Here is a 15,577-nt window from a genome sequence, read left to right as displayed (position 1 = left end):
AACTAAACACTTCCAAACTCACTCTATGAGGCCAGCATTATCCTGATACTAAAGCTTGACAAAGACACTATAAAAAAAAAACTACAAACGAGAATCTTTGATTAATACTGATGTGAAAATCCTCAACAAAATAATAACAAACAGAATTCAACAGCACATGAAAAGGATTATACACCATGACCAAGGGAGACATTCCCGGAATGCAATGATGGTTCCACATAATGAAAATCAATCAACATAATGTACCACATTAACAAAACTTTTTTAAAAAACACAATCCTCTTGATTGATGCAGAAAATTTATCTAACAAAATTCAACACCCTTTCATGATTTAAAAATATTCAACAAACTAGCAATAGAAGGAAATTACCTCAACATAATAAAGGCCATATATGAAAAGCCCACAGCTAATGGTGTAAAGGTGAAATACTGAAAGTTTTTCCTCTAAGATCAGGAACAAGACAAGGATGTTCACTTTATTTAATATAATACTGGAAGTTCTAGCCAGAGCAATTAGGAAAGAAAAAGAAGTTCCGGCCAGAACAATTAGGAAATGAAAGAAAGGAAAAGGCATCCAAATTGGAAAGGAAGAAGTAAAACTGGTTGAGCATTCCTAATCCAAAAATCCAAAATCAGAAATTTTTTGATTGCTGATATGATGCCACAGATAGAAATTCCACACCTCGCTTCATGTTGATGGGTCACACCAAAATTGTTTCAGGCACAAGTTTAAAATATTGTATAAAATTATCTCCAGGCTACCTGTTTAAAGTATATATGAAACATATATGAATTTCACGTTTAGACTTGAGTCCCATCTCCAAGACATCTCATCATGTGTATGTAAATATTCCAAAACCTGAAATCCAAAACGCTCTGGTCCCAAGCATTTTAGATAAGGGATACTCAACCTGTATTTACACATCGCATGATATTTTATGTAGAAAACCCAAGATAATTTACGAAAAAACTGTTAGAACTAATAAATGAATTCAGCAAAGTTGCAAGGTATGAAATCAACACACAAAAATGGTTACATTAAAAAACACTAACAGGCTGGGTACGCTGGCTCATGCCCGTAATCCCAGCACTTTGGAAGGCAGAGGTGAGTTTGAGACCAGTCCAGCCAACATGGTGAAACCCTGTCTCTACTAAAAATACAAAAATTAGCTGGGTGTGTGGTGCATGCCTGTAATCCCAGCTACTCAAGAAGCTGAGGCAGGAGAATCGCTTGAACGCTGGAGGCAGATGTTGCAGTAAGTTGAGATCGAGACTCTATCTCAAAAACAAACAAACAAAACACTAATAATTAACAATCCAAAAGGAATATTAAGAAAACAATTCTACTTACAATAGCATCAAAAAGAATAAAATACTTAGGAATAAACTTAAGGAAGCAAAACTTTTATACACTGAACACTACAAAATATTGCTAAAAGAAGTTAAAGACACCAACAAATAAAAAGACATCCTGTGTTCATTGACTGGAAGAAAATATTGTTAAGATGTCAATACTACTCAGTTATCTACAGATCCAATGCAATCTCTGCCAAAATCCCAATGATGTTTTTCCAGAAACAGAAAACTCTACCTTAAAATTTATATGGAATCTCAAGGAACCCCAAATAGCCAAGACAATCTTGAAAGGGAAAAACAAAGTTCAAGGTCTCACACTGACTACACAGCTATAGCAATCACAACACTGAGATACTGGCATACAGAATCCTCGTAATAATTTCTGACAAAGGTACCAAGATCATTTCAACAGGCAAAGGGCGGTCTTTTCAACAAACGGTGCTAGGAAAATTGGATATTCATATGCAAAAGTAGTATGAAGTTTGACTCTTACCTTACACCGTATAAAAATATTAACTAAAAATGGGTCAAAGACCTACACATACGACCTAAAATGATCAAAATCTTAGAGGAACACATGCTGACAAAATTTCATGACACTGGATTTGGCAATCAATGAGTTTCTGGATATGACACCAGAAGTACAAGCAACAAGAGAAAAAATAGATAAGTTGGACTACATATTACATCAAAATGAAAAACTTCTGGGTATCAAAAGACACAATCAAGAGTGAAAAAGCAACCCATGGAACAGGAGAAGATACTTGTGAATCACATGTCTGATAAGGGGTTGGTTATATCCAGAATACAGAAAGAACTCCTACACACAACAACAATAAAACAACCCAATTAAAAAATGGGCAAAGGACTCCAATAGACATTTCTCCAAAAAGGATATACAAATGGCCAATAAGCACATGGAAAGATGCTCAATATCACTAATTATTAGACAAAAGCAAGTCAAAACCTCAATGAGATACTGCCTCAGACCCATTAGAATTACCACTATCAAAAAAAAAATACAGAAAATAAGTATTGGCAAGGATGTGGAGAAATTTACTTGCTAATAAAAACAATGACATCAAACAATTTGTATTTCCATAAGGTATTGCTGAAAAAAGATTCAGTAAAGTGCTACAATACGATACTATTTTTATAAAGCAAGGACATAAAAAATAAGTAAGTACATACATTTTGGTGCATGTATATAATGTATTAGTTTTCTATTGAAGCCATAACAAATCACCACAAATTCAACGACTTAATACAAATTCATTCTCTTACAGTTTTGTAGGTTAGAAGTCCAACAAAGGTCTCACTGGGCTAAAGGCAATTTACCAGCAGGGCTGCATTCCTTTCTGGAGTTAAAAATTCATTCGCCTCCCTTTCCCAGCTTCTAGAGGGAATCCCTATTCCATCTGCATTCTGTGGCTCATGGCCCCCTTCCATCATCTTCAAAGCCAGCAACATAGAATCTCTCTCTGACCATTCATTAGTAGTCATATCTCTGATCACGGCCAGGTCATTTTTTAAGGACTCTCAATTACATCAGGTGCGCCTTCCAGGATGCTCTCCCCATCTCAAAGTCCTTAACCTTCATCACATCTGTACTCTCTTTTGCTATGTAAGGCAACATATACACAGGTTCCAGGTATTAGGATGCATGCATACTTGGGGGGCCATTATTCTGCTTACCACAAATGTCTATACTATTTATTATATAAGCATATATAGAAGAATCCACATAATCAGGTTCTTAACATAAGCTAGGAAATAAGGGGCTGATGTGAATAGACGCAGAAGCAAATAGGAAGAGGGAAAAGGAAGGAAGAAGAAGAAAAAGGAAAGGGAGGGGTAAAGGGGAGTAGAAGAGAGAAGAAAAAGAGGATGGGGGGAAAGAAGAGAGAGTGGCAAAGATGTGGAGGAAAAGGGGAGAGAGAAAAGGAGAAAAGGAAAGGGAGTTGCAAGAAAGGATAAGCAAAAAAGAGAAAAACAGATTTTAAAAAAAAAGGATAAGAAATAAAACGGAAGAAAAAGGAGAAAAGGAAACAAGGAAAAAAAGAGAAGGAAAAAAGACTCCCAAACATACCAAATAAAGTGAGGTATGCCTGATCAAATTTTTGCAATTAGGGAAAATTACATAATTATATATATATACAAAAAGAAACTTATCAGTGGGGCATGCTGGTTCACGTCTGTAATCCCGACACTTTGGGAGGCCAAGGCAGGAGGACTGCTTGAAGCTGGAAGTTCAAGACCACCCTAGGTGAGATAGTGAGACCCTTATCTCTACAAAAAATTTTAAAAGTTAGCCAGGCATGCTGGTACGTGCCTGTAGTTGCTGCTACTCAGGAAGCTGAGGTGGGAGGATCTCCTGAGTCCAGGAGGTTAAGGCTGCAGTGAACCATGATCACACCACTGCACTCCAGCCTGGGAAACATAATGAGATCCTGACTCATTAAAAAAATAAGAAACCCTTTTTTTTTTTTTTAATTAAAATTCTTAACCTGACTTACAAGAACTGCCTACTAGACTTCCTCCTGGTCCCTCTTCAGTGTATACAGTGTATATATGTACCTACCATTAGGTATCATACACAAGTTTCACTGCCCTAAAGGCAGTGAATTTTATGTGTACAATTCCGTAACAGTTGATGCGTGTCATTATACATTTGTCCAAACCATAAAGTACGAGACCAAGAGTAAACCCTGATATAAACTACAGGACTTTGGGTGACAAAGCATCAATGTAGGTTCGATTGTAACAAACGTATGGCTCCGTGGCTCTGTGGGGATGCTGACGATGAGGGAGGCTAAAGTCCTCTGTGCTACCCCAATTCATCCAACTCCTGATCTTTCTACTGTCTCCACAGTTATGCCTTCAAGAATGCCATACAGTTGGAATCATACAGCCTTCCTTCAGTTAATAATATGCATTTAAGATTCCTCCATGTCTTTTCATGGCTCGATAGCTCATTTCTTCTTAGCACTAAATAGTATCCCATTGGCTGGATGTACCACAGTTTATTTACCCATTCACCTATTGAAGAACATCTTGGCTGCTTCTAAGTTTTGGCAGTTATGAATAAAACTGCTATAAACATTTGTGTGCAGGTTTTTGTGTGGACATAAATTTTCAGTCCATTGGGTAAATACCAGAGTGTGACTGACTGCATTATGAGTGTTGAGTTCTGTAAGAAACTGTCAAACTGTCAGTTGGATTTTTAACCGGTTTCATTCTTTCCTATTTTTGTGCGTCTACAGTTTTACGTACTATTCAAGCTATTCTCTTTCATCACATTTAAAGACTCTGAAACAATTACTATTTCATTTTACACTCACTTTACATCTGTAAAGTGTTGTAAAACACCCCAAAATCGGGAAACCCTAACCAATAAAGAAGTGAATATCCCCAGACGGGCTGAAAACTAGTGTAAGGTGAGCAAATATCTGATTTGTGACTAACTTTATTAAAAGCAGTAGGTTCATTGACTTCCATGCTGTGACGACTGTCTTGCTTCAGCTGCCACAGTTTAGGTAATGTACATAATGAATATTCTGAAAATAAAGAGTCCCTCCCTCACCTTAAACCCATACTCAATAAAAAATGAATACATATATGAAACACATTTATCAAAATTAGCAGACTTCAGGTGTTTTAAAAAGCAAAATTTTAACATATGGAACCCTAATCTCTAACTGAACTCTATTACAGAATGAGTTATGTTTCACGGTTTGGGAGTAGGGCAAGAAAAAAGTTAGGGCCATTAATTAAATACCCAACAGTAAACACTAATCCTGTTCCACTCCATCCCACCCAAGTACCAAAAATGTTTAAATAACTTAAGGCTCTTTGTTCCCTGATTTAGCAATAAAATGTTTATGGAATTCCACCACCCTACCTACTTGACAAGACAGACTTACACACTGGATTATTTACTTTTCTAAAACAAATTTAATTGTGCAAGAGCAAAAATTCAGACTATACATCTTATCACATCAAGAAGTGTTAACACTGCTTAGTGTTAACATCTAAATATGCTATTTAAATGTGACACACTGTAAGGTAACAGAAAAAAGAATACTTGTAATATACACACACACAGCCTAGACCTTTGTATTGTATTACTGAACAAGTGCAAGAAATATATTTGGCCTAGCAAATGGAAACTAAGTAATTGACAAAGTTCATTTACATGGCAAAAACCAGTTCTTAAGACTGGTAAACTTTAAAAAATGCAATACTGACATGGTGCTTTGAAATAAAGAAAATCTGCAACAATCATATTGTCATAACCACAGATAAATACAGACAGTGATTGCTATGTGCAAGACGCTGTTCTAAGCACTGTAAATTAACTCACTTGATCCTCACAACTGAGTTCAGTTACTTTTTTTTTTCTTAACCTTTTTTTTTTTTTGAGACAGGGCCTCACTCTGTTACCCAGGCTGGCGTGCATTGGTACAATCATGGCTCACTGCAGTCTCGACCTCCCAGGCTCAAGCAATCCTCCTGCCTCAGTCTCCAGAGTAGCTGGGACTACAGGCATGTGCTATCACACCTGGCTTTTTTTTTTTTCTTTTGGTTTTGTTTTGTCTTTTTGTTGAGGGAGCGGTTTGGTAAATCAGGTAGGCTCAGAGACTCCCAATTTTGTTTATTTCTTGTAGAGATGGGGTCTCACTGTATGTTGCCCAGGCTGGTCTTGAACTCCTAGGCCCAAGCAATGTTCCTGCCTCGGACTTCCAAAGTGCTGAGATTACAGGTGTGAGCCTCCACACCAGGCCATATTATCTTTTTTCCTTTTTTTTTTTTTTTCTCCAAAGAAATAAGAACATTAAGGCCAGGTGCAGTGGCTCACACCTGTAATCCCAGCACTTTGGGAGGCTGAGGCAGGAGGATCGCAAGGTCAGGAATTCGAGAACAGCCTGGCCAACATAGTGAAACCCAGTCTCTACTAAAAATACAAAAAAATTAGCCAGGCATGGTAGCAGTCACCTGTAATCCTAGCTACTCAGGAGGCTGAGGCAGGAGAATCACTTGAACCTGGGAGGCGAAAGTTGCAGAGAGCCAAGATTGTGCCACTGCACATCAGCCAGGGCGACAGTGCGAGACTCCATCTCAAAAAAAAAAAAAAAAAAAAAAAAAAGGAAATAAGAACATTAAGAACCAGAGAGGTAAATAAGTTTACCAAGGTCACACAATTGAGTAGAAATCAGGATCCAAACATAGGCAAGCTGTCTTAGAATTCCAGGCTCTTAACACTATGCTTTACTATCTCTATTTCATTTTTAGTTCATTCATGTGTTTTATGTATTCACAGGAATAAAACAATGTTCTACACACGTGACCCCAACAGATCCTTCCGGAAGATTTATATGTTGTGCTATTTAAAAGCATTCACCACATCTTTGTAATATAATACCTTTTTTCTAGAAAACCTACACTTGATGACTGGGAGCAGTGTCTCACACCTATAATCCCAGCTCTTTAGGAGGCCAAAGCAGGAGGATCACTGGAGCCCAATAGTTTGACACCAGCCTGGGCAACATAGGGAGACCCACCTCTACAAAAAAAAATAAATAAATTTTTAATTAGCCAGGCATGGTAGCACACACCAGTAGTACCAGATACTTAGGATGCTGAGTTGGGATAATCATTTGAGCCCAGGAGGTTGAGACTGTAGTGAGTCATGATCACACTACTGCACTCCAGCCTAGGTGACAGAGCAAGAAAAAAAGGAAATGAACATTTGAAACCTTCTAGTAATCACAAAAACTAAGTGCAAAACTGTCATTTTCTGGGTTTTTCCAAATTATCAAAGATTGGTAAAATTCCTTTTTTTTTTTTTTTTTTTTTTAAAGACAGGATCTCGGCCAGGCATGGGGGCTCCCACCTGTAATCCCCGGCACTTTGGGAGGCAGAGGCGGAGAGATTACCTGAGGTCAGGAGTTCGAAACCAGCCTAGCCAACATAGTGAAACCCCATCTCTACTAAAAATATAAAACTTAGCCAGGCATGGTGACAGGCGCCTGTAAACCCAGCTACTCAGGAGGCTGGGGCAGGAGAATCGCTTGAACCTGGGAGGTGGAGGTTGCAGTGAGTGGAGATCGTGCCACTGCACTCCAGCCTGGGTGACAAGAGTGAGACTCCATCTCAAAAACAAAAAAAAAAGGAAAAGAACATTAGGGACAGGGTCTTGCTCTGTCACTCCGGCTGGAATGCAGAGATGCAATCACAGTTTACCACAGCCTCAAACTCAACTCCTGAGCTCAAGCAATCCTACTGATCACTTAGTAGTCTCTGAGCCTACTCTGCTCCTATGATAGTGAGGACTACACATGCATGCCAGTTAATTTTTTTTTTTAGAGACAAGGGTCTTGCTAAGTTGCCTAGACTGGTCTCAAACTCCTGGCCTCACACGATCCTCCTGCCTCAGCCTCCCAAAGCACTGGGATTACAGGTGTTAACCATGGTGGCTGGCTGTAAAACTTTTCTTCTTGGCCGGGCGCGGTGGCTCACGCCTGTAATCCCAGCACTTTGGGAGGCCGAGGCGGGCAGATCACGAGGTCAGGACATCGAGACCATCCTGGCTAACACAGTGAAACCCCGTCTCTACTAAAGAATACAAAAAATTAGCCGGGCGTAGTGGTGAGCGCCTATAGTCCCAGCTGCTCGGGAGGCTGAGGCAGGAGAATGGCATGAACCCAGGAGGTGGAGGTTGCAGTGAGCTGAGATTGTGCCACTGCACCCCAGCCTGGGCGACAGACCAAGACTCCGTCTCAAAAAAAAAAACAAACAAACAAAAAAAAACTTTTCTTTGTTTTTCTTAAGACATTGTATCACTCTGTCACCCAGAATGGAATGCAGTGGCATGATCTCAGCTCACTGCAACCTCCTACCTCCCCGGCTCAAGCTATTCTGCCATATTAGTTACCAGGTACGTGGCACATTTGTTAACTGTTGGCTTTTTCTTTAAAGCCAGTACAGTCTCTGGTTCTGGATATACCTGCCTCATCTAGGGTTCCCAGAGTTATAAAAACGAAGAATAATTGCCAAGCAAGTTTACACTGTTCTGCTGGCATCTAACAAAAAAAGCATTAGAGATTTCCAGAGAGCACATACGTGTATTCCTTCCTTCCTTAAATCCCACTGGAAGAAAATAAAGATAAAGGGAAATAAAATCCATACCAGGAGAAGGAATAAATGCCACCAGTGAATGACAGATGTTAACCAACTTCAGGAAGATGAAAAGTAGCTGGAATACTGACCTTCAAACCAGAGTAGGACAAAGTAAATTTAAAAATATGCACCAAGGACAGGCGTAGTGGCTCACGACTGTAATCCCAGCAATTTGGGAGGCTGAGACGGGCAGATCACGGGGTCAGAAGTTCAAGACCAGATCAGCCTAACCAAGGTAGTGAAATCCCGTCTCTACTAAAAAATACAAAACAATTAGCTGGGCATGGTGGCGCGCGCCTTTACTCCCAGCTACTGAAGAGGTTGAGGCAGAAGAATCCCTTGAACCCAGGAGGCAGAGGTTACAGTGAGCCGAGATCGCGACACTGCGCTCCAGCCTGGGCGACAGAGTGAAACTCCGTCCAAAAAAAAAAAAAAAAAAAAAAAACACACCAAAGGATTAGGGGGAGATGCTATTCCTACAAGCTGAGCCGAGTTAGAGGTTTCAAGCTTGAAGTCAGTGGGCCCAAAGGTCATAAATTGGCAGCGGGACAAAAACCATGGAAATCACTCAGTCCTCCTCCCTCCCCACTCTCCAAGCAAAAACTCCAAAATAGTTATGTTTGTCTCCAAGATAAAGTCAAAAGTTTTTTAGAAATGAAGGGGTAGGACCCCTACTGTGAATACTGCTGTTAAGAGTACACAGCAGAAACTTAGGCTTAATAATTTTACAGTTCACACTGAGGAAACAAAGTTAAACAGCTATATTCAGCGGAGAAGCTGCTCCTCCACTACTGTAAAGCCTGAAGCAAAAGGCAGGTTCCCAGCCTATCCGTCTGGTACCTGCTCACATGCCCTCAACTGAAACCTTCCTATCTAGGCGACCTGGTACAAAAAGCCACAAGTCAATTAGCGACCCGTGTACTGAAAACAAGACCTATCACTCACATTAACCAAAATATAGACAGATGCCCATCAGACGTTGGAGAAAAAGCAACAGAAGGAAACAGGCCCAAAAAGACACAGAACTATTGACCAACAGTAAACAGATCCAGGAAACAGAGTTTTTTTTCTAATTATCATCTTTGTAGATTCAAGAGACTTTTAATATCTATAAGTAAGAAAAGGCTGCTGCACCTAGGACCCTGTGTTTACTAACTCAAAGAATAAAAACTGGAGAAGGAAAGAACAGAAGGAGGTAGTCTAAGACACCATAAATCCCTAAATTTATCCACAATAGAAAAATTAAAAAAAAAAAAAAGGAGGTAGATAGCAAATATATTATCTACCCTGGAAAGGGGGTGGGGGAATAGTGATTTCACTTTTCATTTTACATCATTTTCAAGCTGTTTTAACTATGTACATATATTAATTCTAATAACAATGTTTTAAGTATTAACCATAAAAAAAATGGCACGGGACACCACCACCCCAAACAAGTGCTATTTAAACTCTCTCGTGATACTAACAAAGATTTACGGAGGATGGCAAATTTCAAAATAAGAGATCAAAAAGGGTCTCTGCCACTCGTTTTCCTCAAAAGCTAGATAAAACATTTTAGAGCCTTTTTGAAAACTTGCATATGACTAGAAAAACCCGGCAGACAAAGCAAAGCCTACAGAATACGCCGGAAATAAAGGTGGTTCCCACCCCAACTCAGGGTCTAGGGCAAATGAGCCGGCAGTAGGAGGGTGCAATACCTGAACGCAGGGATGCCGCGGCAGCCAGGGGACTTGACAGTCACAGAGGCCAAGGCCACAGAGAGAGACACTGCAGCTAAAGCCCTTCCCAGGAGGCGTCCGGCCATCAGCGCCCCGAGGGCGGCTTCGCGATGCCAGGTTGCTCTTAGTTGGTGCCTCCGCCTCCCCACAACCCACAGCTCCGAGTCCCGGCCCCCCGTATCTAGTGGGCACTAGGACCCGGCTGCCGTTGGGTTCCCGAACGGGAGTAGCTGTGCCTACCTATAAATCACAAATCAAGAGCCCTCCCACGCTAGACTCCAAGTCTTTACCCAGTGCATCGAGAAAAATCCAGACCAGCACCTGACGCACAGCGCCAGCTGCCGGAGGAACCGCAACCAATGACGTCGTAACTTTCTGGCTGCGTAATGGCGCTTTACGGCCGCGCCGCAAAGCAAAGGTCGTGCGTCGTCGGCTTCGTAGCGCCTTCGGTCTCCGACTTCCCAGAGTTCTCAGTCTGCGCAGGCGTCCTTGGAGCCGAAGGGAACTACCAAGAAAGTACCAGAGGAAAGGAAACGTCTAACAGACGAGGAACTGGAAGGGGAATAAGTGGGAAAGAAGCAAAGGGGTTTGAGAGAGACTTGTTGCCCTGGGTTTTGTTTGTTTGTTTGCTTTTTGAGACAAGAGGCTGGCTCTGTCGCCCCGGCTGGAGTGCAGGGGCGCGATGTCCCCTCGTTTCCGCCCCAACCACCTGGGCTTAAGCGAGTCTCCTGTCTCAGCCCCCGACGTCGCTGGGACTACAGGCACACACCGCCATACCTGGCTAATTTTTGTATGTTTTGTAGAGACAGATTTTTGCCGTGTTGCCCAGGCTGGTCTCCAACTCTCAAGCTCAAACAATCCAAGTGCCCTGGCCTCCTCACAGGCGTGAGTCAACGCGCCTGGCCCTGCCCTGGTTTTTTAAGGCAGTAAGTTGTTGCGGAACCACGCTAAATATCTTAGCCATATTTTGAATAGTACTTGGTTATGGGAATGAAACCGTCTTTGCAAAATTATAACTGATTTGGGAGGCCGAGGCCGGATCACTTGCGGTCAGGAGTTCAAGACCAGCCTGGCCAACGTGGTGAAACCGCCTCTCTACTAAAAATACAAAACTTAGCTGGGCATGGTGGCGCACGCCTGTAGTCCCAGCTACTCAGGAGGCTGAACAGCAGGAGAATCGCTTGTACCCGGGAGGCGGAGGTTGCAGTGAGCCCACGTCACACCACTGCACACCAGCCTGGGCGACCAGAGAAATTATATCTTAAAAAAAAAAAACACTCTGCTCCCTGAATGCTCAGGGAGACTGATTTGAGTAATAATAAAACTCCGGTCTCCCACACAGCCGGCTCTGCCTGAATTACTTTTTCTTTATTGCAATTCCCCTGTCTTGATGAATCAGCTCTGTCTAGGCAGCGGGAATGGTGAACCCCTTGGGCGTTTACAGCAAGAGGAGATAGTGCAGAGACTCAGCCCTCCTATCTTGAAGCATTTCTCGGTTTTTTGTTTTTGTTTTTTTTTTTTTTTGAGATGGAGTCAGGCTGAAGTGCAGTGGCCGGATCTCAGCTCACTGCAAGCTCCGCCTCCCGGGTTTACGCCATTCTCCTGCCTCAGCCTCCCGAGTAGCTGGGACTACAGGCACCCGCCACCTCGCCCGGCTAGTTTTTTGTATTTTTTTTTTTTAGTAGAGACGGGGTTTCACCGTGTTAGCCAGGATGGTCTCGATCTCCTGACCTCGTGATCCGCCCGTCTCGGCCTCCCAAAGTGCTGGGATTACAGGCTTGAGCCACGGCGCCCGGCCCTGTTTTTGCTTTCTTAACCAAGTTGTCTGCTCTAATTGCTGGATTTCATTCACAAGGCTTTGCCAGGACCAGGTGTGGGCCTTGGAAACTCGTGGAGGAGAAAAGCTATGAAAATAGGCACACAACCTGGAGGAGGAACAGAGGCCAATACCCTTAATACTGGAGAAGAAACTCGAGAGGCAAAAATTAGACAAACGGACAAACTGAAAGTTGGAAACCCAGATTGTCCAAAGCAGCTTGTAATCAGGCTTACTTCATTCATATTAGCTTATTGATGTGGCAAATACTTGACTTTTGCTTACATGAGCCGCTGTTTCTGTGCGGTTCCAATACACCGAGGTTACAAAACTGACCATCTTAAGAGCCAGATTAATCAAATTTTGACAACCATTGTTCTGAAAACTGCAGAACTCTTGACAGGTATTGACTATTCAAACCTTTACACTGTCAACCTAGTTGTGTCTCAGATGCTGAGGCACGAAATAGAATTTAAAGCATTTGCTTTAGCCAAAGTGAGGACAGCTGCCCAGAAGACCCAGACCCAAGTAACCTTGAGTGTGAGCTCCTGTCCGCCTTCGTTACAATCAGGTTTTTAAAGGCAAAAAGGGGACAGGGCAAAAAGGGGACTGATACAAAGTTGTAAAGAATTACTGGTTTGTAGAAATAGCATTGATTAGTGAATGGCTATATATTAAGCTATAGGGTGTGAGTTACAGTGTGCAGTGTGCCATTGTTAGGTTAATTGGTAGCTACTTGTGGCTAAAGCAAGCAGTTTAAAGAGATGAATACATAACAAAGTGGGGAGTAGGATGTAATTGCTGTCTCCTTTTAATGTCTCTCTGGGCCTGATAATTTTAAAGGATTCACCTTCCTCATATAAAAGTTCTTTTCTCAGCACTGAGAGACTTGATTATACTCTAGCATAGCTTCCAGTAGCTTAAGGCCTTGTCCCTAGGCTGGTCCCAGACCCCATTAAAATGCTTCCCTGAAATCAAAACTCAATGCCTGGAGAATTTACTGTTTGTTCCAGCCAAAACTTGGTGATAGGCAGATAGGTCACTGAACCCCTTCTTAGAGCAGTTACCTTAGAAATCTTGTTTCTCTACCCTTCGTGATGTAAGTCTACCACCCAAAACAGTTTCCTCAAAGACTTGGGAGCCATCTCTTTGAAATGCAAATATTCAGGGAGATAATTCACCCTAGCTCCTGGTCCCTATAGGAGGCAGGTACCTTGCTTTAGCTAGCACCACTGCCTCCTATCATAAAGATGGAAGTTTGTTTGTCCTCTGGATACAAGCCAGTTAACAAACCCAAATGGCATAGTCACATCAATCAACAAACCACCGCCCCCTCCGCTGCCCACCACCCCCCAAAACTTAAGATCCTTTTGTGCCTTTCTCTGTTGCATATCTCAGCCTTTTGTTTCAGGGAAGTGTGGGGTTTGTTCATATTACATTCTCTTCCCTGTTGGACTGGCATTACTGAATAAAGTCTGTCCTTACTGCTTTAACTAGTATCCAGCTTTGTTTATTTTGACTGCTATCTCAGGTTGAGAAGTAGTATTATTGAAATGTGCATTTTAAAGATAAATATCTGTACTTGGCTTCCTCTGGTCAGATGAACTTTGCTCTCAAAGTTGTTAATCACTGCTTAAGTTGGAAATGTATTAGACCGGCTCTGTTCATCAAGTTCAGCGTTTCCAAAGTCTGCTGACAAATTAGTCAAGAGAGAGGACAGGAGAAAAGCAGTGAGTTACAAAGTCAACAAGCAAAGAAAGGGAGCAACAGAAAGTAGTTCTCACAGGAAGCTCCTCAGACCCTAGTCTTCTAACTCCACATTCCTTAAGGGGAGGCTATTATGAACTTAGTTTGATGAACCACACAACTGTGCAAACAAAACAATTCCATGGCACTGAAACCAAATCACAGTTAGCTGGGACAGCCGGATCTCCTGGGTTCCTCCCTTTGGGGATGCATACTCCCATGTCTTCTAGGGTGTAGTGAGTGCATGTTCCGCAACCTGCTCTTGGGTAAAAAAAAAAAAAAAAAGAAATCTCATTATCAAATTACCCACGTCCTAAATTAGTTAAACAGATGTCATCAGAATTTAAGTAAGGAGAAGTAAGGACTTTTTTAAAATTTATGAAGCATATACCAACTTCAAGGACATCTTACAATAGTTGGTGAGACAGGCCAATGACACTGAGAAATGAGAATTTTTAAATAGGAAAGTGACATATGTGATCATTGGAATTGATGGGTATGCTAAAAGAGTAATTCAGAATCTCAACTATTTCCCTGATATAGTTTGGATATTTGTCCCCCACAATCTCATGTTGAAATGTATTCCCCAGTGTTGGGGGTGGGGTCTGGTGGGAGGTGTTGTGTCATGAGGGTGGATCCCTCATGGCTTGGTGCTGTCCTTGTGATAGTGAGTTCATGCGAGATCTGGTTATTTAAAGATGTATGACACCTTCCCCACCTCTTTGGGGCTCCCACTCTCACCAAAATGTCAGCTCCCCTTTGCCTTCCACCATGATTGTAAGCTTTGTCAGGCCTCACCAGGAGCCAAGCAGATGCCCAGCACCATGCTTCCCGTACAGCCTGCAGAACTGTGAGCCAAGCAAACCTCTTTTCTATCAGGGGAACCCACCCCCAATATTTCAACATAGGTTCTTTCTATTTTCCATAACTGTCGGCCAGCTGAGAAATAAAGAGAAAGAGTACAAAGAGAGGAATTTTACAGCTGGGTCACTGGGGGTGACATCACATATCTGTAGGACCATGATGCCCACCTGAGCCGCAAAACCAGCAAGTTTTTATTAAGGATTTCAGAAGGGGAGGGGGTATACGAACAGGGAGTAGGTCACAAAGATCACATGCTTCAAAGGGCAAAAGACAGAACAAAGATCACATGCTTCTGAGGAAACAGGACAAGGGCAAAATCAGAACTCTTGGGTAAGGGTCTATGTTCAGCAGTGCAAGTATTGTCTTCATAAACATCCAAGAAAACAGGATTCAAGAGCAGAGAACCGGTCTGACCAAAACTTTACCAGGATTAAGTTTCCCAATTCTAGTAAACCTGAGGGTACTGCAGGAGACCAGGTTGTATCTCAGGCCTTATCTCAACCACATAGGACAGACATTCCCAGAGCAGCGGTTTATAGACTGCCCCTGAGGAATGCATTCCTTTCCCAGGGTCTTAATTTTCCTTGCTAGGAAAAGAATTTAGCAATATCTCTCCTACTTGCATGTCCATTTATAGGCTCTCTGCAAGAAGAAAACTATGGCTCTTTTTGCCCAACCCCACAGGCAGTCAGACCTTATGGTTGTCTTCCCTTGTTCCCTAAAAATTGCTGTTATTCTGTTCTTTTTCAAGGTGCACTGATTTCATATTGTTCAAACACACGTTTTACAATCAATTTGTACAGTTAACACAATGATCACAGTGGTCCTGAGGTGACATACATCCTCAGCTTATGATGATAACAGGATTAACAGATTAAAGACAGGCGTAAGAATTAT

The 15,577-nt window shown here is 41.9% G+C and overlaps 1 protein-coding gene across 3 annotated transcripts in view; it reads right to left on the bottom strand.

Annotated features, from left to right (window-relative positions):
- The window catches only part of NUDT9 (nudix hydrolase 9), a 36,363-nt gene extending 25,698 nt beyond the window's left edge, over positions 1-10,665 (bottom strand). The window contains exon 1 of one of the 3 annotated variants that reach the window (XM_031664597.1): positions 10,545-10,665. Coding sequence is in view for 1 of the 3 variants with exons in the window: in XM_021938439.2 (XP_021794131.2) it covers positions 10,234-10,340 (107 nt within the window). In the remaining 2 variants the exon portion in view is untranslated. Of the gene's footprint in view, positions 1-10,233 lie in introns of all 3 variants that reach the window. The other 2 variants (XM_021938439.2, XM_031664598.1) reach the window with 2 other exon arrangements.
- Between the last annotated feature and the right edge of the window lie 4,912 nt (positions 10,666-15,577).

The sequence above is a fragment of the Papio anubis genome, chromosome 3 (genome assembly GCF_008728515.1).
Source record: "Papio anubis isolate 15944 chromosome 3, Panubis1.0, whole genome shotgun sequence".
Classification (NCBI taxonomy): domain Eukaryota; kingdom Metazoa; phylum Chordata; class Mammalia; order Primates; family Cercopithecidae; genus Papio; species Papio anubis.
This window is presented reverse-complemented; position numbering and strand designations above follow the sequence as displayed.